The 24,357-nt window shown below is 38.4% G+C and overlaps 1 protein-coding gene across 1 annotated transcript in view; it reads left to right on the plus strand.

Annotated features, from left to right (window-relative positions):
* The window catches only part of MED13L (mediator complex subunit 13 like), a 305,115-nt gene that overhangs the window by 262,782 nt on the left and 17,976 nt on the right, over nt 1-24,357 (plus strand). Inside the window, exons 15-23 of the mRNA XM_021709241.1 lie at nt 3,666-3,886; nt 4,221-4,426; nt 9,256-10,193; nt 14,204-14,383; nt 15,137-15,360; nt 17,242-17,434; nt 18,084-18,501; nt 18,917-19,136; nt 21,127-21,315. Coding sequence (XP_021564916.1) covers nt 3,666-3,886; nt 4,221-4,426; nt 9,256-10,193; nt 14,204-14,383; nt 15,137-15,360; nt 17,242-17,434; nt 18,084-18,501; nt 18,917-19,136; nt 21,127-21,315 — 2,789 coding nt within the window. The remainder of the gene's footprint in view (nt 1-3,665; nt 3,887-4,220; nt 4,427-9,255; nt 10,194-14,203; nt 14,384-15,136; nt 15,361-17,241; nt 17,435-18,083; nt 18,502-18,916; nt 19,137-21,126; nt 21,316-24,357) is intronic.

Here is a 24,357-nt window from a genome sequence, read left to right on the forward strand (position 1 = left end):
CAAAATGAGGGTTAGATTTTTTAATTGGTTTCATTTATGATGGGGGACCCCTAAAAAACAATTTTTTGCAGGAAGGTGGGCGCAGGCCCCTTTGTAGTACAGGCTTCCCCTGCTAGGTTAGTGTTCTAGGACTCCATTGGCGTCAGTGTACCAGCTAGTGTTGTTGTAAGAGGCTACATTCAGCTTCAGTGAATTATCTGGGGGAGAGTCTTTGAATGCGTTTGCCCATTTCACAATGGGTGATTTACATGAATAACCTGCTCACACTGTGCTGGGTGTTCAGCAGTTTTTGACCCAAAAACGCACCCCTGTGCCCCGCCCTACCTATTCACCCGGTCTTGCCCTGAGTCACTTTTGTTGTTTGTTTCCCTGGATGAAAATGTCCTTAAAGGGAAATATTTTACTGATGTGAAAGAGGTGAAACAAAAATGGCAGAAGCTCTAAAAGGTTTCGAAATCGATGCATTCAAAAACTGGTTTTGAGCCGTGGAAAAGGGACTCTGAATAGGTTTATTGCATCAAATGGAGAGCACTTTGAAGGTGTAAACATACAAGAATGGGTACACAATTTTTTATAAATAAATTCTGGGATTTTTTGGGTCTCCCCTCTTATTATTCTCCAAAAGGACTTACAATTTGGAAGGGACTCAGCTAGTTATTTTGGGAAAGGGAGAATACTGTGATGATGCTACCTCTGCAGGAGGATTTCCATCCTGTATGTGAATACATGAAGTACTGGGTAGTAGGAGTTGGTGTTCTTAAGAGCTCCAGCTGAAGTGTGGTAGGCCTTGCAGGATAGGCAGGTTGGAAGTAAGGGGAGCACTGTGGGCCAGCCAGCTTACCTGTCCTTTCTGGTAGCTGTTCTACCCTTGTCTTAGGCATTTTCTAGGAAGAAAATTGAACAGACAAACCATGTTTCTGTTTTGGAGTGTGTCTCTGTATCTCTGTCTTCTTTCTGCCTTACCTACTTTGAGGCCAATACCCTCTCAGAACTTCTTAAGGGTCATCTCTTCTGAAATTCTCTGTAACTTGACAGTAGTTCCATCTTTTTCCAGTCAAACCCTATTTGGGGGGGAGGACTAATTCATGCTGACTTCTTCTAGAGGTATGGTATACATTATCTAATTTACTATACACATATATTATCTTATTTAATATGCACAAAAATATGAGGTAGATATTTTTCCTCTTTTACACATGAGGAAATTGAAGCTAGAGAAGTTAAGAGTTTTCCTTAAGACGATCTGGTAATAAGATTGCTGAAGACCACTTTTAAAGAAAATCTGACTGGTAGAATTTTGTCTATGCTTTTTTGGTGATGTTTTACCTTTGATAAAATTAACAGGATGACTGAGGCTTTGAAAACTGAGATACATGACTGTGTTAGGTAGTAGTATTAAAGAAGTTAGGTAGCTTTAGGACAGTGGAAATCCCTTTAATATACATTATAGAAGAAATTTTAAAACTAATTTAGTGAAACTGTTTTTTTGGTAAAATCTTGTATCCTAGTAAGAGTACGTGTAAGTAAAAGACTGTGATTAAGCACACTATTTTAACTTGAAGATAATTTATACAATTTCTGTATTTCCCAAAGATCTACATTGATGTTTAAGATTATAAGGCACTGACTGTGACTTCGAAGATGTTATGAAGTATAAATCCTCAGCTTTTAAATTTTGTTTTAACTTACTGATCTGACTGCTGCTGCATTTGAAGATCTGTTTTTCTGCTTCAGAATTTATCAGTTATATAGTGTCTCAAATGGTTTCCTGGTAGTTTCTTGTTTGACTTAGTTTGCATTCCTAGTTTTAGAAATTATTAAGTTCCTTAAGGATAGAATAGTCTTATAGCTAGAAGATGCCTTGAAGATCATCTTGGGGTTTTAGGAGTGGTTTTTGTTTGTTTGTTTTAGAAGTAGGAGGAGGTGTCATTTTGTCTAATGAAATCCTATGCAGACTCTTATTATAGAAAGTAAATTGAAGTGGAGCATCTCTAATGGAAGTGAAAGTTGGGATCAGAAGCCTTGCTGATTGGCCGCTCCCTCTCCTTATTTTATAAGTAGCACCTGTGGCCAAGAGCGGGTAATGGTGATATAATAGTTTACTTAGAAACACAGAAAAGATAATCTAACCCGGTGGTTCTCGCTTCTTTTTCTGCCTCTAATTGCTGAAGCAGTAGAAGGCTTTCCTCTCCCTGCAAACAAAGGAAAAGCAAGAAGTCCTGTTGAGAATTATATATCTAGTCCAGCCTTCCCTGTTAGATGAAAAAAACTGAAGCCCCGAGGGAGGAAGTAACCCTACCATAGCAGACCTATGCCCCAGCACGTGGACTGTGGGCCCCAGCACACTGAGTCTTCTTTAGCCAGCTCTGCCTTACATTGCTGCCCAGGGCAGAATATGGTATGGTTGTTCTGTATGAATTTCTGATTGACAGCTGCAAGTCAGATCTTAGTCTATATAGTGGCTACTGTTTGCTGTTTAAATGTTTATTTTGAAATTTTTATTTCTTATTTGTTTTTAGAGACAGAATTTATTCTGTCACCTAGGCTGGGGTACAGTGTTGTAATTATAGCTCACTGCAGCCTCGAACTCTTGAGTTCAAGTGATCCTCCCACCTCAGCTTCCTATGAGTTGCTAGGACTACAGGTGCAAGTCACCATACCTGACTAACTTAAAAAAAATTTCTTTTTAATAGAGACAGGGTCTTACTATGTTGCCCAGGCTGATTTCAGACTCCTGTCCTTAAGCGATCCTCTTGCCTTGAACTCCCAAAGTACTGGAATTACAGATGTAAGCCACCATGCTCAGACTGCTCTTTAAGTGTTGAAGTTGCTAGAAAGAGCAATAGGTAGGAAATGGGTGCGCTAAATGCAATTCCAAATCAGTGACTTAACTTGTTGCTCCAAACTTGTTAACAAATTTGCTGCATATGTCACCCCCTAGTGGCCAAATTTTACATCCACAGTTTGCATTTCATTGCCCATAGGTTCCTACTTTTAGGAATCAGTGCCTTGATGAGCCACTGTTAATGATAATGGTTACTTTAAGTATGTTAAAGTGATATTTTTTAAAAAGAGTTGAGAATCACTGTTCTAAACATTTTTTAAAATAAGCTATGAAGTTTCATCTTAGTGTCAGTCTGGAAAGAGAGCATGAAACTGTTTCCCCAAAAAAGCACCTGTGAGGTTAGTAAATTTGTCTAGTTTGCTACTGCATATAAACCACCATTCTGGTAGTTATTTATAATATTTCATACTCTATCTAATTGCTCCTAGTTTCTATTTAATTAATCTTCTTAGATTTTCAAGGAATCAGTTGTTGAAAGAAATACGTTATGTAGACTTGGTTCACTTAATTAATGTAAAGCCAAACCATAAAACATCAAGAGGGTAGTGGTAAGGTTCCACGAAAGGGTAATTTTCTGCTGATGGCCATCTTCTTAGAGGCTTTTATTATTTATATTCTGTTGTGTAACTGATGTAACTATTTAATGACATGATTTCTTGTGCCAAATAGGATACTTGGCTATGAACTAGGATGTTTTAAGAAGTCCTACCTGTTAAAAGATTTTTTTTGTCTGTGTGCCAAATAGGGCGCTTGGCTATGAACTAGGCTTTTTTAGAAGTCTTGCCTGTTAAAAGAGTTTTTTTTTATTTTTTATTTTTAGCAGTTGCAGACTTACAAAGGATGTTCCCCACTCCTCCGTCTTTGGAACAGCATCCTGCATTTTCTCCTGTGATGAATTATAAAGATGGTATCAGTTCAGAGACAGTGACAGCATTAGGGATGATGGAGAGCCCTATGGTCAGTATGGTTTCAACACAACTCACAGAATTTAAAATGGAAGTTGAAGATGGATTAGGAAGTCCTAAGCCAGAGGAAATAAAGGTAATTGTCAATATATTAACTTTCCCAAGGCCGGGTGCTTTCTAAGTAGATTCATATATACCTCTCTAAATGATGTTGTTTATGTGACATATATACATAAGTTTCTAAGAATCTTTTGAATGTGGCATGAGACATACTCATTGACATATTAATTATAGTGTCTTTTTTATTAACTTAAAATTTTGCATTAGCATTTTTCTAATGATCTTATGAGGTAAATATTGAATTATGACCATTTTTGTTGCTATTTTAACTTTTTAAAATCACATTATGCAACTGTGGTATTCCTCAATATTTTGCCATCATTAACACCAACCCTGCTTTGTTGTCACAGGACTTTTCATATGTGCACAAGGTTTCATCCTTTCAGCCTTTCGTGGGATCCTCCATGTTTGCTCCACTGAAGATGTTGCCGAGCCATTGCTTGCTACCTCTGAAGATACCTGATGCCTGTCTGTTTCGGCCTTCGTGGGCAGTACCTCCTAAAATTGAACAACTGCCTATGCCCCCTGCAGCCACCTTCATTAGAGATGGCTACAAGTATGTACAGGAATTGTGTCAGTTATTTGTCATATTTGATGTGATTTTTATTTTAACTAAACATTTGTGGAGAATAATGACAGTAACAAATCATTTGAAACTTCCCTTTGTTGTCTGCTCTTGTTTTTGTGTGACAATATACATTATCTTCTAAATGAAGCTTTATCTACAGATGGTCCCTGACTTACAGTGAGTTTATCTAGGATTTTCCAACTTCATGATGACGCGAAAGCAATACACAGTCAGTAGAAGTTGTACTTCGAGTGCCCATTTTGGTTTTTCATTTTCAGTACGTATTTAATAAATTACCCGAGATATTCAACTCTTTATTATAAAATTGACTGTTGAGTTAGATGGTTTTGCCCAACTGTAATGATTTTGTCCAACTGAGCATGTTTAAGGTAGGTGATGCTAAGCTATGTTGTTCAGTAGTTTAGTTATATTAAATGCATTTTTGACTTAAGATATTTTCAACTTACAAGGTGATTTTTCGATGTAACCTGTTGTAAGTCAAGGAGCATCTGTACTTAGATTAAGTTTATGTGTATAGAGAACTATGGTGTTCATGCCCAATCAGTGTCTACATAGAATCAAACATTTGATTGGAGTTGGTAATGTTCTTTGGGTAGTGGCGGTAAGAAGTTTCTCTCTTACTGACCCATGTCGTATAATAAAGCAGCAACAGACTGATGCTATGATTTGGCGGGAAGAAAAGAAGGTGTTTATAGTAGCTTGAAAATATTTCATACTAACCCCAAAATAGTGCTTATACCAGTGATGTAGAGTCAGTTTTCCCTGTGATGAGTAATTTAATAAGCTGATTTAAATACTATAAAATAGAAGGCTGCAAACTCAGATTTCTGTCAGAATCAGGCAAGATATATATATAGCTGAAATGGAAAGGGTGAAAGGAAAAGACTTTCTGATGCTCAGTGTCATTGTGGGTACCAGTAGGAGCAATTGAGGTCTAGTGTGTGCTCCATCAAAGAGACATTTGCTATTCAATTTCAGAAAGTTTTTGTTAGGCAGGAGTGGGTTCAATGTGGTCAGACCTTTCTGATTTTAAGAGTGACTGGAAATCTACATTGTTATATGTTTTCTTCTTTAAAGATGTTGGCAGCTACTTCAAAGTGGGCTGCATGTTTGTGATCTCCATAAAACTATCCTGATGAAATAAATTTTAATGTCACTACCAGGCTTAGTGCTTGTGTACGTAAAGTCAATGTCAGAATGGAAAACTGTGCCAGAGAAGTACCAGAGAACTCTAGACTTAGGAAGCTACAGCTACAGTGTCAGAAGATTTAAGTTCCTGCCTGTTAAAACTTCTGTGAATGCCTTTAAAGGGTGGTTTTTACCCGAGTCTTCTCTTTAAAATGGAGTAATCCTGCCCTGCCTCCCACACAGGACTTTTTGAAAGACTCCAACAACAAATGTTTGTGCAAGTAATGCACCAGCAATATTGTGCTGAAAAGCACTCTGAGTGCCTGGAATGGGTGCTGCTACTGTACTCTGGTTGTATTCTAGCTTGCAGAATTAGATACTGGTACAACGCAACTAGAACACGAGGATAAGGTTAGCACGCACAGCTGCAAATAAACGACACAGCAGCTTCAGGAGCCTTTCATACACACAAGTTCCCCCCAGAAGTCACATGCAACCTTTTCCTGTATGATGGTTTAAATAGTTCAGAACATTGTTTAGATCTGTCTCTACCATTTGGCATCCCAAAGATTCTTTGTATTCAAGACTGGTACTATTAATAGAACTTTTTGTGATGAAGGAGGTGTTTTTTATGTGCACTATCCAATATGGAAACCACCAGCCTTATTTTGTAGCTGTTGACCACTCAAAATGTGACTGGTGAGACCAAGACTGAATTTTTAGTTCTGCATCAGTTAATTTATATTTAGCACATGGGGCTAGTAGCTACCTTATTAACCAGTACAGTTCTAGACTAACTATAATCCTGCTGTAGTCTCTGATCTCCATCACGCTGGACTCTCCATTTGTCATATGGAGTATCCCTGAAATCACCTGCTGAATGTCTGCCATACTTGCTTATGAGCTATGCTTTCTTTTTCTTACTTTCTTTTGAATAACTAGCTTCTAGCATAGCACTGATACTCATTTCATTTTTATTGAATGGGAGAAATCAGGTTACTCTACTAGAGAAACCATTCTTATTACCTAGGGAGTAATTTAATTATTTATGTTTTCAGTTAGTAGTTGTAGTTCCTTTTCTGATCTGAACTGCATAGTAATTTTAGGGTTTTGTTGAACAGGAAAATTTGAAAGGAGTCCAATTAGAGTAAAGATCATTGTTACACACTTATTATTTTGGTCTTTGAGAGAGCAGTGATTGCCAGTCAAGTTTTCTGTGTCATTTTTTATCTGTACCAAAAGATACCACTGTACATCAGATTTAAAATTTCTTTGCAGTGCCTGATTTGAATTTTCAGACAGGTTGTTTAGACATAGTTAATTAAAAATTACAGGACAATTATTTGAAGGGACATTTCTTTAAGACATTCTTTGACATTATAAGTGAATGAATATGTAGTTTATTGGAGGAGCATTAAAGTACAGTATTAATACATATAAAATAATATTAAGAATTTTAAAAGTCTATTCTTTGGAAGAATACCTTCTTAGCAGAAAGAATGGGCTCGTATGCTGTTTTCCATGTGCATCTACAGAATGTACAGTCGTCCCTCAGTGTCTTTGGGGGCATTGAATCTTTAGATGAGCAAGTCTCATATAAAATGGACTAGTATTTGCATATAACCTACACACATCTTCCTGTATATTTTGAATCATCTCTAAGGCCAGGCGTGGTGGCTCACTCTTGTAATCCCAGCACTTTGGGAGGCGGAGGCAAGAGGATTGCCTGAGCTGGCAGATTTAAGACAGTCTGGGCAATATGGCAAGACCTCATCTCTACAATAAGTCAAAAAATTAGCTGGGCGTGGGGGCTCATGCCTATAGTTCCAGCTACTTGGAAGGCTGAGATGGAAGGATTGCCTGAGCCCAGCAGGTCGAGGCTTTGGTGGCTGTGAGTTTGTGCCACTGCACTCGAGCCTGGGCAACAAAGTGAGACTCTGATTAAAAAAAAAAAAAAATTATCTCTAGGTTACTTCTAATACTTTTTACAATGTAAATGCTACGTGAATCATTGTTACCCTTTATTGTTTTTATTTGTATTTTTAAATTGTTGTACTGTTATTTTATTTGTTTATTTTGAGATAGGGTTTCACTCTGGTCCCTAGGTTGGACTACAGTGGCATAATCATGGCTCACTGCAGCCTCGAACTACTGGGCTCAAATGTTCTTCCTGCCTCAGTCCCCTAAGTTGCTGGGACTACAGGCATGCACCACCATGCCTGGGTAATTTTTCTATTTTTTGTAGAGATGGGAGTCTCATTTTGTTACCCACGCTTGTCTCGATCTCCTGGGCCCAAGCAGTCCTCCTACCTTGACTTCCTAAAGTCCTGGGATTATGGGTGTGAGCCAGCCTCCCAAATAATTTCAATCTGTAGATAGTTGAATCTGCGGATGTGGAACCCATGGATATGGAAAGCCCACTGTATATCAGGAAAATCTTTTACAGTAATAAAACTGTAGAATATTTCAGACACTGTTGTTTTCTGTTTGGCTGTTTCAAAAAGAAATCATTGCTTATGAGAAAATAGATAATAACCCCATCAGTCTTGGGGAATTAAAATAATTACACTATATGGTATGCACAACATATTGAAAAATAAAAACTGAAGTGGAAGTGCTGACAACCCCACAGAAATCTGTTATAAGCTGGAAACTATGATACAATATGTGTATTTCTCTACAACCACCTAATTAATACTAAGGCCTTTTAGCAGCATATGGAATAATTCTATTAATTATAGACTAGCACTTGAAATGGGTTACCTAAAATAGAATTCTTTCATGATCACCTATCGCTATGAAGTACAAGCCTAGATAGGACTGCATTTTGAAAATTAGAAAAATATTAAATTTTTATGTGTATTTGGTTATAACTACTTTAGCTATTACATATAGATTGTAACCTTAAAGAACAAATACACTGGCAGAAATTCAGTTTTTAAAAAAATGACAAAAGCATAATTACAGATTAGATGGGAATTTTGTCTTGTGGTCCTCTAGCTAATTTAGCATCTGAACTCATTTGGTGAAGTTACAGGTTTTCAAAATTTTATTGACCAAACCCAGTGTCATATTTTCTTGTAAAAATAGTACATTTCCTCAAAAGGTTAAGATGAGGATTACTTAAATGCGAAATAAGTAGAAGGAAAGTGCTACGTTGAATTATTCTTTTTTTTTTGAGTTGGAGTCTCACCCCATTGCCCAGGCTGGAATTCAGTGGCATGCTCATTGTTACCCCAGTGTCCACCTGCTGGGCTCCAGTGATCCTTCCACCTCAGCTTTCCAAGTAGCCAGAACTACAGGCACATGCTACCACGCTTGGCAAAAATTTGTTTTTAATCGTAGAGATGAGGTCTCTCCATGTTGCCTGGGCTGGCCTCGAACCCACGGGCTCAGGCAATCCACTAGCCTTGACCTCCCAAAGTGCTGGGATTACAGGCTGAGCCACCAAGTCCGGCTGAATTATTTATACCTTACTTCTTGCTCCTCTACATACTGCACTGATGTCTTTGTATGCTTTTTTTTTATTTTAAAGAGAAAATTGAATATTCTAAGTGATAACACAAATTATTGATAGGAAATGTGCAGTATGTGGCTGGGGTGGTGGTATGTGTACTTTGGCATCTGTGATGTGCCACCCTTTCTCACTTGGTGTCTTCCTTCTGCAGCAACGTGCCTAGTGTTGGGAGCCTAGCAGATCCAGACTATCTGAACACACCGCAGATGAACACACCTGTTACGCTGAATAGTGCTGCCCCAGCCAGCAACAGTGGGGCAGGAGTCCTTCCATCTCCAGCCACTCCTCGCTTCTCTGTCCCCACACCACGAACACCCAGGACCCCAAGAACTCCCAGAGGTGGGGGCACTGCCAGTGGTCAAGGGTCTGTTAAGTATGACAGCACTGATCAGGGGTCACCAGCCTCTACCCCCTCGACTACGCGGCCCCTCAACTCTGTGGAACCTGCCACCATGCAGCCAATTCCTGAAGCCCACAGTCTCTATGTCACCCTGATTCTCTCAGATTCTGTGATGAATATTTTTAAAGACAGAAACTTTGACAGCTGTTGCATCTGTGCTTGCAACATGAACATCAAAGGGGCAGATGTCGGGCTTTACATCCCTGATTCCTCCAATGAAGACCAGTACCGCTGTACCTGTGGGTTTAGTGCGATTATGAACCGCAAACTTGGCTACAACTCGGGACTCTTTCTTGAAGATGAGTTGGATATTTTTGGGAAGAATTCTGATATTGGTCAGGCTGCGGAGAGGCGCTTAATGATGTGTCAGACCACCTTCCTTCCTCAGGTGGAGGGTGCCAGGAAATCCCAGGAGCCACCCATAAGCCTTCTCCTTCTCCTCCAGAATCAACATACACAACCTTTTGCTTCCCTGAGTTTCCTGGACTACATTTCCTCTAATAACCGCCAAACTCTTCCCTGTGTAAGCTGGAGTTACGACCGGGTACAAGCAGATAATAATGATTACTGGACGGAATGCTTTAATGCGTTGGAGCAGGGGCGGCAGTATGTGGATAACCCCACTGGTGGAAAAGTGGATGAAGCTCTGGTGAGAAGTGCCACTGTGCACTCCTGGCCTCACAGCAATGGTAGGTGACTTAGGATACAGGTTTACTTTGAAAAGTGTCTTGGTGTGATTGTAACTTAAAAGCTTTCTTTACTTTGTTATTTGACCAAAAAAAATTAATTTCACTTCTTTAAAAGAAAAAAAGAAATAAAGTGAGAGCTATATTGATTTTGTCCTAAATTTAAGGCTAGGGGAATGTTTAATATTGAAACACCTTTGGAGAAGAGTAATTGTTTTCTGAAATTTTTATTTTGTATTAATTCATAAGTAGGCAACCCAGTTGAAAACCTGTGACTGCTGAGTGTCAGAGTCACCAGAAGTATACAGACTGATCATTTACACACCTTTGCATGTTTAAATCCATATTCTTCAAGATCAAGTTTCTACGGTAGCTCTTCATGAAGCCTTCTGCCCACCTACAGAGGCTCTTCTCCTTTTCCTGGTTTCCCAAAGTGTTAAATCTCTTATAACAATGATGACATTTTACTTTGCATTATGGTTACTGGGGCACATCACTGGCTGCATTATTAAAAACTCCAGTTGACAGACATTTTTGAAATTGGACTCTAAGAGTGCCAAGCAACTTGCTATATCCTTTTCTCATTCAATCACTGTCTACACTGATGCATCATGGGGGATAAAATGGTGACTGAAAGAGACAAGGTACTTACCCTCGTGGACTTGGTAATTGATTCTGGGAATGGACATTAGCCAAATAATTACACAAGTAAGCATATTATTACAGACCGTTCTGTGCGTGATGAAAGCATGGGGTAGAGGTGAACACCCTAGGTTGGTGGTTAGGGAAGGCTCCCTTGAAGAACTAGTAACTTGCTGTGCGATCTCAATGACGGGTACAAGTTAGCTGAGCTAGGAGGACAGGGAGCAAGGCATGGTATCCCAGATAGAAGGAGTAGCAAGTGTGAGGCCCCTTAATTGTTTGAAACTTTGGACCTTCAGGGAACTGAAAGAAGGTTAGGAGCCAGCAGGATCTAGATTACAGCAAGCCTTTTGAGACATGCTGGGAGTTGTGTCTTCATCCAAAGAGCAATAAACATTGAAGGATTTTAAGAAGAGACATTGACATATTTGTGTAGTTAAAAAAAATAGCAAGGTACACTGGCCAAAGTGGGGGGGTTGTGGATTATAAAATGGCAGGAATGGATTTGGGGAAACTAGGCAGTTATTGAGGAAGACTAAATAAGAAACAATAACTTGCTTTAGAGTCCTGGTAATGAAGATTCCTGGATGTGTAACTTGTATACCTGGCTAGATAGTGGCCAAAGATAGGTATACTGGAGGAAGACCAGGTCTGAGAGGAAGTTCAGAAATTGAGTTTTGGAAGTTTGATCCCTTTTGAGATGTCCAAGTAAAGATATTGAGTAGACATTTGGGCCTGGAGCCTAGGGAAAAGGGAGTAGTTGGCATATTGATGATAACTTTAGTGGGATTGGGTGAGCAGGGCAGCACGGCAGATAAGCTCACTGAGGAGAAGAGGAGGAGGAGGAAGTATAGAGTGAGAAGAGGGCCTAGGACAGAGCTTTGCTGAATTCTTACAGGTAAAGTCTAGAGAGAGAAACATGATTCTGTCAAGGAGACAGAGAGAACATGTCTCTGAAGCCAGGGGTAACCCATGTTTCAGGAAAGAGAAATTGATCAGAAAGCATTAAAACACTTTCTGGATTTTAAGATAAGGATTTAAGATAAAGATTAAACATGTCTTCTGACCTTAGTGAGAGCTGTTTCTGTAAAGTGGTGGGAATAGAGGCCAGTCTGGAAGGGTGACATGAAGCATGAGCCCTGCCCTGAACAACTTTCAGTCTTGAAAGGGAGAAGGTTGTATAAGCTTCTTAAATACACTTTGAAATCTACAATAATAAAAAATATGTCCAGAGGACAGAGGTCAGTGGAGGAGGTAGTGACGGGTGTTTTCCGCGTAGATCAAGCAAGGAAGGCTTCATGGAGGTAGAGACTCCTAAGGAAGCGTTACAGAGTTATAATCATTTTTATAACTACTTAGGTTCAAGTACAGTGCCTTATACTTAGTAGGCCCTTAATTAAAGTCTACTGAATGAATTTATGAAGTGAAGAAAATGCAGCCTTTCCCTTATAAAATGTGGATAATCAGCTTGGATGGTTCCTTTTACTAGGCAGTGGCCTTCAGACAGAAAAACAATCTGTGTGTGTGGATCAGTGGTGCCTCTTTCAGTATGAAGAATAGCACATTTTATTGCAGGGGAGACTTGGGTTTCAAATTTTAAGATACTCAAAAGTACCAGATAGGTATAATGTAAATGAACAAGGTGGGAGATAGATTTGCAAAAAGCAGGCCTTAAATTGTATCCTTTCAAAAAAACTTACTTTCTGTTTTGTGTGCACAGGAATAGGGTTCACAAGAAACATGCTTGCTTTTAGTTTTTCAAATCTGTTATTCCCTTGGTCTGTCATTTCCCACTTTTGATAAAGTCATGTGTACTAGATGTACTTAAACTTTTTTTCTTTACTATATGAAAAAAAAGCACAGACTAGAAGATAAAAGGTGATGAACACTGCTTCAGTCTCAGGCCAGGAAGGGCCGGAAAGCAGCAGCTGCTCCTCAGCTCTAGTGAGCTGAGTGGTGATTGTGGGGACTATGGATCTCGGCCCTAGGGGTCTCAGGTCTCTCAGTTTCAAGAGAACCTGGTTATCCAGATTTGTGTATAAAATTTCCTAGAGTAATTCATTCCAAAGTTTAACAAAATACTATGTGGACCACCAGTTTGCAACCTGTATTTTAGTAGTTAGTGCTACATCTGGAAATACCTTAAAAACCCTTAAGCACCATGTGTTCCAGATTTCTATCAATGCCCTTTCCTAATCAGCTAGAAGAGTAGGAGTGAAGCAAGCAAGATCTTCGGGATCCTGGCTGTGCAGATTCACAACACATCAATTTGAGATTAAGTAGCTCTTTCCACAAGCCTTTTTGAGAATCTGGTGAGCATTATGGACACTCCATCTTGGAAAATATGTGTGTATGTCCATACATACACAGTTTTGCATAGAGTTTCAGAGGTCTTTTGCATTCCAGGTTAAGAACCTCTCCTTGAAGTGACTGCTAGCAGAGGGAAAATTTAATCTTAAACACTGAATCCCCTTCTTTCCTTCTATATACAGATGACCTTAATCCAGTCGTTGTTTCTACCATGTTTCTGTATGCCTCTGCCTGCACTGAAGATTGCCTTTTTCGTTATGCATTCCATATTTTTTGAAAATACTTGAGTCAAGAGCTTTTAAAAAGTGTTTAAAAGCTTCTATTTAAATTTCTTTTTTTTCTACTCATCATATAAGCAAAACATTGATATTTGTAAATAAAAGTAATACAGAAAGTAAGGAACTTTGGAGCTCTCTTATGCAAAACCTTGGAAATAGGTTTACGTGGTTTTAGAGTCAGACCTATCCATTTTTCCACTTTTAAACAATTCTTCAGTTAAACTTTTTAACATTGAATAGCCTATTTCCCTTTCATTGTTTTTGATACTAAATTTTCTTTTTTTTTTTAATTTAAATTTAAATTAAAATTTTTTTTGAGTTGGAATGTCACTCTGTCTCCCAGACTGGAGTGCAGTGGCTGCTCCCGGCCACTGCAGCTTCGACCTGCTGGGTTCTGGTGTTCCTTCCGCCTCAGCCTTCCAAGTAGCTGGAATTACAGGAGCATGCTACCACACCCGGCTGATTATTTGATTTATTGTAGAAATATGGTCTCGCCAAGTTGCCCAGGCGGGTCTCGAACCTGCGGGCTCAGGCAAATCCACTCACCTCAGCCTCCCAAAGCGTGGGATTACAGCCTGAGCCACCAAGCTCGGCTGATACTAAATTTTCAGTCATTTAATTTAGAAGAAGAGTATCTTTCCTCCTGTCTCTTAAGTCGAGTATCTTAGAGTGTACTACAGCTAATTGGATCTTTTATCACGGACTGTAGTTGAGGCCCAAGCTGACAGCAAGAGGAGGTTGCTAATCCCCTTGATCCTCTGTTCCTTCTTGCTTGTCTTCCAGTGCTGGACATCAGCATGCTCTCCTCCCAAGATGTGGTCCGTATGCTGTTGTCTCTGCAGCCCTTTCTCCAAGATGCCATCCAAAAGAAGCGCACGGGCAGGACCTGGGAGAACATTCAGCATGTGCAGGGACCACTCACCTGGCAGCAGTTCCATAAAATGGCAGGACGGGGAACCTACGGTAGAGTCTTTGCCCTGTTTAAATTTCTCCTAACGTTAGAGTTTTTCAATCAAGAGCAGCATTAGTTACTGTCAAATCCTTGCTTCACTGACAAAATTGAATTTTTCTTCAATGACTGCTAAGTTTTATAATTTCTTTGTTTTCCAAAAGTTACTTTTGGAGGCAAGTTTTCTAAACACACTTGCCATAATCCAACACAGTGAGAAAAATAATCCCTAAAAGTACACTTATTAGATTCTCCTCATCTTCCCAATTCTCATTGTATTTTCATTGGGATGGACTTCCGGGCTGGTTCTGTCTGCTTTTTTGTAGTCAGGATCATAATGCTTATCATCAAGGAGAGGAAATAGTGCTGCTTGGAAAGTACATTTTAACTTGCTCTAATCTCTCTTTATCTTCCTATTGAACCATTATAGGCAAGTTCTGGCTCGTATAATTAAGGGTCTTCATCAGAGGCCATTTAAATGATTTGAGAAATAATTAAGAGTGAACATAACATCAATAGGGGGACCTGATCTCAAACCAGACAAAGTGGGGACCAAAGTAGGCCCAGGCTTTACCTGTACGATGACCACTTGAATTCCTAATCTTGAATTGTACCCCACATTTTTAAAATAAAAAAGAGTGTTACGGTAACATTGAATGACATTTCTGATGCCAGAGTTGAAAAGACCAGTGCACCAGGAACTTCTAAATTATCCAGGTTGTAGGAAAGACTCTTTAGCACCTTCCTAAACTATAATGTTCTTTTAGGTTCGGAAGAATCTCCTGAGCCATTGCCCATCCCCACTCTGCTGGTAGGCTATGACAAGGACTTCCTCACCATCTCGCCATTCTCCTTGCCATTTTGGGAGAGGCTGTTGTTGGACCCATACGGGGGCCACCGTGATGTTGCCTATATTGTAGTATGTCCAGAAAATGAGGCCTTGCTCGAAGGAGCCAAAACTTTCTTCAGGGACTTGAGTGCTGTATATGAGGTGAGAAAGTTATTATGAAAATCGTTTTTTATGACATGAATTCTCTGATTGTTTCTAGTTATGACTGAATTTCAAAGAATAAGTTTCTTGAAAGTAAGTCTCAAAAAAAAAATTGGGAGTAGGGAAGATGAAGAAAAGAACTAAATTGGCAAGTTTTTCTGGAAGTAAATTGTTTTCCTGTCTTGGTTTTATATTTTATTAGGTTTGGAATACTTTTCTCTCCCCTCCTTATCACACATCTTAAAATCCTATTAGTGGTCTTTCCCCCATTTATGTGTTTAAAGTTTAAGAGTACACCTCACCAGGGGAAACTCAATGAGCTTTGTCAATGAGCTTTACAAAAAGAACACATCTCTTTTTATTTATTTATTAGGTGGAGCATTGGGGTGGGGGAGTAAGAGTTCCTGAAAATAGTATGAACATGTTTAGCTTGAAAGTTTCTGAATCAAAAAGATAAGTTTAATGATTCCTGTCCCTTCTTGTGTTTTAACATATATTAATCTTAATTCTGACATTTCAGTACTGATGAAAAATGTAATGAGCATAATAATTTAAAAACCAGATAATTTTATATATTTAGTATGTGAATTTCTGTTGATGTTGAAAAATTAGAATCATGTCTAACTTTGACAAGTAAGTGCCATCTTTCTTCTTCCAAAGTATGTGTACATGGGGATTTTTTTGGTACCTAATCCTTCTAATGTCTTTGTATTTGGCAAGATTATATGCAATTAGTATTTGTGTTGTAAAGTGTTAAGGACAGTGACAGGTACGTTATAAGCATTAGATTTCATGCTGAATTCCAGAATATTCCAAAAAAGATATTTACTATCACTGTGTATTGGTAACCTGGAATAATAAACTTTATGTGTTGCTACAAAGAAATTCGGTGATACTAATTTGATGGAATGGCATCAGTTAAGCCACTAAAGTATTCACTTCTGAACAGTGTCTTGTCCATGGATGCATAATACCATTAGACCATTATTAACCTGACACAGAAAACTTGTCTAAGCAGTTTTAAAGTCCAGCCATTCTCTTGAATGCAGACTTCAACATAAGTTACAAAACATAAAAGCACTGCCAGGCCTTTTTAGAAGGTGCCTACACTCATTTTTTCTTAATGACTTTACTAGGGTTGTTCATTGGGCAGTAATTTATACCTCCTTAAGCAGAATGTGCACTAGAGAATTTTGTCAGGGCTTAGTAAGCTTTAACTTCATTGACTCTAGTAAGGAATAATAATATGGCTCTCCTGCTGGTGAGCAGGAATTTACTTTTTGCAGATATATTATATTCTCTGCCACAAATACCCATTTAGTGTCCAGAGATTGATAACAGAATTTCATTGTCCTAAAACAACTGTTTATTTTTAAAAAGTGATCTGCATACTCACTGTTTCAGCAGCCCCTTCTATTAGTAATCTCCAAATATCTGTAACAGTATGACAGATGGCCCATAAAATTTTAATGTTATCTTATGGGAAAACATTATGAGTAGGGATTACTTAAGAGGTTTTAGTGGACATATGTCCCAGTCAGCCTTAGCAGGCAGGAATCTGGTTAATTCTTTATTTGTCCATTAGCAATCAGGTAGTATTCAGCAGTCTCCCCTTGTTCAGGAGCATTGACTTGGGGAAAGAAACATTAATTTTTCTCTAGAGAGCATAGCCCAGGTTTTGGAGAGGCAGATAGCAATTTGGGGGTACATTATGATTACCAGAAAGTACGAGCTCATATGGTTGGTTTGATTTCATGTGATAATCCTAAAGGAGAAAGCAAAATGCTTCCCTGTTTATGGGAAAGAATCTCCCTTGCTAACCATACTACTGAATGAAGGAGTGGCTCCTGGTGTGAATAATAATCTTGTTTGTGGTGTCAGATGTGTAGGCTTGGGCAGCACAAGCCCATCTGCAAAGTGCTACGTGATGGGATCATGCGCGTGGGAAAGACAATGGCACAGAAGCTGACAGATGAGCTTGTGAGTGAGTGGTTTAGCCAACCTTGGAGTGGTGAGGAGAACGACAATCATTCCAGACTCAAACTTTATGCGCAAGTTTGCCGCCATCACCTAGGTAAATGGGAATTTATTTGGCAAAGTAGAATTTGAGAAGTAAAATAGCAAACCCCCTGCAGCTCCCTCTTTACAGATGCAACATTATATTTCTTTTGCTCATGTAATGTTGGCATTCCATTACTGTATTTATTAAGATCCAGTTTTTGTGTTCTGGGTAGTTAAATACTAATTTATGTGAACATATATTTTTAAACTATTTAAATTTGCCTAAAGAAGTTATATGTGATTTACTCCACACTTTGCAAATTTAGCAGCATGACTCGGTCATAACTGCTTACTTTTACTTAGAAGCTTGTAAAGCTGTATACACACAGGACCGTGATGTACTGTGATGTCTATGACATGTACAGCTTCTCATTTTTCACTGAAGGCATGTGGGATCAGTTTGAAAGCAGAATATTGCAAGTGATTAATTTCCCCTTTCTCTTCAAATAAGCCTCTTCTAGAATTTATATGTTGCTCCATGTGTATTTCCATTTTTACAGAATATATAAGCCTAAATGTGGAGGTGGTATTTTGGGTATCATAATTAGAGAATTGCAGCCTGAAAGCATAATTTTTTTACAAATGACCTATTCTAAATTTCTGATTCAGTCTGACACTGCAGAACATCACTAAAGTCACTTTTTTACGTGTACTCTTTTCAGCACCTTATTTAGCCACTCTGCAGCTCGATAGCAACCTGTTGATACCACCTAAATACCAGACCCCACCAGCAGCAACACAGGGACAAGCTACACCTGGGAATGCTGGGCCTTTAGCTCCAAATTCAGGATCAGCAGCTCCCCCAACTGGCAGTGCATTTAATCCCACCTCTAATGGTAGTTCTACCAACCCTGCAGCAAGTAGTTCCACGTCTGGTTCCTCTGTGCCACCGGTCTCATCGTCTGCCTCTGCTCCTAGTATTAGCCAGATAAGCACTACCTCTTCTTCAGGATTTAGTGGTAGTGTTGGAGGGCAGAACCCTGGCAGTTCTACAGAGAGAACACAAGGGAACATAGGATGTGGCGGAGACACTGAGTCTGGGCAGAGCTCCTCTCAGCCCTCACAGGATGGACAAGAGAGGTATGTTACTTATTAATCACAGTGGATCCCTTCTCTGTTCTTCTGTATCCCTCTTCCCCTCAACTGCGTGATTCTATGTAAAGCTGCAGTGTTAGGAAATTTGAGACTTCTTATAACTTAATATAACTTATAAACTCAATGTATTATTAGTAAACTTACTATCAACTTATTATGTCTTTGTGCAGTATAACCACAGAAAAGAAAGAGGAGTTGAAAAACAGAGCTCCTATTTTGAGAAGTGTATTGCCATTTTCCACCTATACCCTCAATGCTATCTGTCTTGTTTTGCCTTTATTTTGATAATAGGATACATATTATAGTTACATTTAATTTATTATCAATTGAGCACATTTGTTTTTGGTGTTTGTGTAATTTATATTTATTCTGTGCATCTCACAAGTGACTCTCTTTCCAGTGTTACAGAAAGGGAGAGAATAGGAATTCCCACAGAGCCCGACTCTGCAGATAGCCAAGCCTATCCTCCAGCTGTTGTCATTTACATGGTGGACCCATTTACTTACACTGCAGAGGAGGACTCCACTTCTGGAAATTTTTGGCTGTTGAGCTTGATGCGCTGCTACACAGAAATGCTGGATAATTTACCTGAGCATATGAGAAATTCTTTCATTCTCCAGGTTACTATTTAAAAATTTATTCCTTACTTTCGTTGTTATACAGATGAACACATGATTTTGTTTTTGTTTTAACTAGAAGTAGATTAATTATTCTGTGTCTGAAATCCTTAAGAACAGAGTGTTTGGGATTTCAGATTTTGGAATATTTACAGATGCATAAATATATATCTTGGGAATGGGGCCCAAGTCTAAACACACAATTTATGTTTCATGTATATATTATACACATAGCCTGAAAGTAATTTTATACGATATTTTAAATAATTTTTTGCTTGCAACAAAGTTTTGACTGCAGCTCGTCACAGGAGGCCATGTGTCAAATTTTCCACTGTGGCATCATGTCGGTACTCAAAAAAGTTTTGGATTTTGGAGAATTCTGGATTGTAGATTTTTGGATGAGGGATGGTCAACTTGTGCATGAAGATCTAAAAGAAAAATATTCATAATTCTACCTTTTAGGGTCAACCATTATTACCATTTTGGTGTATTTCTAGCCATTTTTCCTTTTCATATTCTTTTTTTTTTTAAGTTGGAGTCTCACTCTGTTGCCCAGGCTGAAGTGCAGTGGCACTCTCATACCTACTGCAGCCTTGACCTGCTGGACTCAGGTGATCCTTATGCCTCAGCCTTCCAAGTAGCTGGAGCTACATGTGCATACCACCATGCCTGGCTAATTTTTTTATTTATTGAAGAGAGGAGGTGTCGCCAAGTTGCCCACGCTGGTCTCAAACCCCTGGGCTCAGGCAATCCTCTCGCCTCCACCTCCCAAAGTACTAGAATTGCAGGCTAGCCTTTTTTCTGTATGTTGATTTACACAGTTAAAAATCATACTTTTTTTTTTGGTTTGGAGTCTCACCCTGTTGCCAGGCCGGGAGTACAGTGGCACTCTCATGGCCACCCAGTGTCGGTCCCACGATCCTTCCACCTCAGCCTTCCAAGTGGCCGGAATTACAGGCACACACTACCACACCCAACTAATTTTTGTTTTATTGTAGAAACGAGGCCTCACCAAGTTGCCTGGACTAGTCAGGCAATCCACTTGCCTTGGCCTCCCAAAGTGCTGAGATTAAAGACTGAGCCACTGAGCCCGGCCTTGAAATCATATTTTTAAAATAATTTTTATTCTTTTCTATTTACCATAGTGTTTTCTGTGTTATTTGAAATTATCGCAAGCAACATTTTTAATGACTGCATATTTTTTATCTTTAGCCATTCCTTCATAGATACTTAATTTGTCCCCACTTTGTCACTATTATAAATAAAGCCATAGTTAATGTGCTTATGTGCAATCATTTTTCACATGTCAGGTCATTTTTTAACATAGATTCTGAGAAATATTGTCAAATTCTTTTCCAGAAAGGGTTATACTTATTTACTTTCCTTTCAACAGTGAATAAGTATACTTATTTTCACTGTACCCTTGACAGCTTTATAGTTTAATGATTTTTAAAAATTGTATAGGTGAAAGATTATGCTTTGGCTTTTTTTAAAATGTAACTTTAAGTAAAGCTATCTTGTAGAATTGAAAATGCAATTAAAGTTATCAGAAAAGGTAGTTTTTCATTGTTTTGACATTTGTGTTTCAATAATTAAACACTAGCTCTAAAGAAGCCATGTACACTATGTGTGTACATTATGAAAGTGAAAAGTATATTAAAATGCAAGACTTTGAATTTTGGGGCCATGGTAATGCCTGTAATAAATTGAGAATTTACCTCTAAAATGAGAACAGGGTAATTTCTAAGTGACAGTATAACTTGACCAACATAATAATGGCACGTCTTAAATTGCTGCTGTGCACTTAGGACAGCATTTTATGCCACTGGAAGGAATTAGGATCTAATTACACTATGTTTAGCATTTATATATTTTAAAACTAAGGTTCCCTCTCACCATCCAAGTAAGAAATTCATGCCGTTTAATTTTCCAGCTTTCTTGTTGGCATATTGGATCTCAGTTTCTAGAAGGCTTGTTTTGTGTTTGTCTTTAGATTGTGCCTTGCCAGTACATGCTGCAGACAATGAAGGATGAACAAGTTTTCTACATTCAATACTTGAAGTCCATGGCATTTTCAGTGTACTGCCAGTGCAGGCGACCTCTGCCTACACAGATCCACATTAAATCCCTCACAGGATTTGGGCCTGCAGCCAGCATTGAGATGACCCTCAAGAACCCTGAGGTGGGTGTTGGCAGGTAGAAACATGCAAAAAACAAAACAAATTTATACTAAATGCAAGCCAGAAGACTGTTTTATCTAACCCAGAGATTGATTGGTTTCTTGGTTAGTCTTCTACATTATTTAAAAATTAGTAGGTTTTTTTACTTTAAAATGGAGAAGACACTTCTCTGAACTTTTAAAATTTCTTGAGAAGCCGGGCTCGGTGGCTCAGCCTGTAATCCCGCACCTTTGGGAGGCTGAAGTGAGTGGATTTCCTGAGCCCGCGGGTTCGAGACTTGGGCAGCAAGACCTCATCTCTACAATAAATCAAAAGATCAGCCGGGCATGGTAGTGCATACCTGTAATTCCGGCTACTCGGAAGGCTGAGGCGGAAGGATTGCTGGAGCCCAGCAGGTCGAGGCTGCGGTGGCTGGAAGCAGCCACTGCACTCCAGTTTGGGCGACAGAGTGAGACTCCAATTCAAAAAAAAAAAATTTTTTTTTCTTGAGAAAAGCAAACAAGTGCTTGCTATTTTTTGATGTACAGGGCAAAGTTTAGAATTTTCAAAGCTTTCAAAAACTTCATTGCATAAAAAATACCCCAGCAATAAATGGCAGCAAATACCTCTTCATCATAAGAGAGCTACTTAAAACACCAAATTCTGATCTTAGCTGATAATGCAGGTTTTTCTGGAAAACTATGAAATGTTTATCTCCTTTATGGTAAAAGCCTGGAAGTAAAAAATGATACAAGTAATTAAATGCCATGCTTGTAATTTGGTTCAGGTCAGCTTAGTCCAAAAGCAGAAAGCTGCTCAGCTGATGACCTACCTGATTTACGCTGGTGTTATATAAAATTTGTTTTTTGCACTTTTAATTTAGTTTATTCTTTGAGTTTGAATTTTTCACTTTTGTGAACAATTCATCTATTTTCTCCAATAGCTTGTCCTAGAATTTTAAAAAATAAATGTCTCTACCTGTTTCTTAGTTTGTCTCTAGAAATTCTGAATTATTACCTTTCTTTATAAATATAGACTCCTTTAGTTATTCACCTCTTTGTGATTATTCTGCAATTATTTCTTGATGTTTTGGTAAAAAGTGATTGTAGTTTCAAACGCATAGTGGGGATTAAAGATGGACTACTTAATTACTATTAAGATATCCGAAGCCATTATATAGCATTTTGAAATATTACTGGCAGAACACCGTCAGAAGCTCATAAGATAAAGTAAGAACTAGAATAAAATAAATGACAAAAGAACTTTGAGTAATATGTTTTTATCTCCTTTTGCTTGGAAGAGAGAAATAAATTACTTTGCTAAAAGCAAAATAAGCCAGGCTCGGTGGCTCAGGCTGTAATCCCTCGCTTGGGAGGCTGAGGTGAGTGGATTGCCTGAGCCCGCGGGTTTGAGACCTGCCTGGGCAACTTGGCGAGACCTCATCTCTACAATAAATCAAAAATTAGCTGGGTATGGTAGCGCGCACCTGTAGTTCCAGCTACTTGCAAGGCTGAGGCGGAAGGATCGCCAGAACCCAGCAGGTTGAGGCTGCGGTGGCCGGGAGTGGCCACTGCATTCTAGTCTGGGTGACAGAGTAAGACTCCAACTCAAAAAGAAAAAAAAAGAAAAAGAACCAAAATATTATAAATATTTGCTGAGGTTTACACATTTTAATCTGCTTTAAGGTAGTAGTTAGTTGCAGCTCAAACATTGTGTTTTCATTTAGTAACTATTGTTGAGCACCTGCTGTGTACCACTACCATATTAGGTGTCAAAGGACACAGTGGTGAGCAAAACAGCCAGGAACCTGCTTTCAAGGAATTCTGATTCTCTGGGATGGCACAGTTTCATGCCAGCAATTTTTCAAATAATACTGTATCTTAGTGATTTATCACACAAGTTTCAACGAAATTAAATTGCTAGTATCACTTTTGTTTTTCATGGAATATCTAGCATTTCCAAAACACAATCTGGGAATCATATTTTATCACAGACAGACTCTTGCATCTAAAATATTTGACATTTAACCTTTGTTTTACACAAAACTTCAGGCAAACTCGCTTGGGCTCTTTTTAATAGCAGCTTTATAGAGATATAATTCACATATCATAAAATTCGCCTTTTAAAATTATTTTTAATGATTTTTAGTATACTCTCTGAGTTGTACAAATATCACTACTGTCTAATTTTAGAACATTTTATCAACCCTCAGTCTATACTCTTTAGCAGTCACTCTTCAATTTGCCCTCCCCCAGCTCCTGGCAACCACTAATCTACTTTCTCTCTCAATGGAGTTGCCTATTCTGGACATTTTATATAACCAGAATCATATAATATGCTATTCTTTATGTCTGGCTTCTTCCATTTGGCATTATATTTTTGAGGTTCATCCATGTTATAACATGTATCAGTACTTGATTTCTTTTGATGGCTAAATAAATACTACATTATATTGATAGACTAACATTTTCTTTATCCATTTGTTAGCTGATGGACATTTGGGTTGTTTTTATTTTTTGGCTATTGGGAATAGTGCTGCTATGAACATTTGAGTACAAAGTTTTTGTCTAGACATATATTTTTAATTTTCTTGATAAATATATGGGAGTGGAATTTCTGGTTATGTGGAAAGTGATGGGATTAGTGACAGATTGCCTTTGCAGCTTTGAGCACATCGCTGAATATCTTTCAACCTGTGTTTTGAATCTCTAAAATGAATGAATGAAAATGGACTATATCATCAAAGCCTCTTTAGATTTAAAATTCTGTCATTTTGTTATTACTGTGCCTGATACTACATAGTGACAGAGATTCATAAGCTTTACTCTCTGGACCTTCATAAAAGTTTAGAGATCCTTGTTGTAGTATATTGAGTATTGAGATATTTATGATAGCTGTAAACAAAAGTGACAATTACATTTTGTCACCATTTATCTAAAATATTTGTCCTGGGTGACAGCTAGGGCTTTGATTTCTAAAATTACATACAAACATGGTCACACATGTTGAAATGTATAAATACTGAAAAATATTTTTCATAAGTGTACTACTTGATGGGTTTTCAG

The sequence above is a fragment of the Carlito syrichta genome, unplaced genomic scaffold, assembly GCF_000164805.1.
Source record: "Carlito syrichta isolate Samal-C Ts95f unplaced genomic scaffold, Tarsius_syrichta-2.0.1 Scaffold169430, whole genome shotgun sequence".
Classification (NCBI taxonomy): domain Eukaryota; kingdom Metazoa; phylum Chordata; class Mammalia; order Primates; family Tarsiidae; genus Carlito; species Carlito syrichta.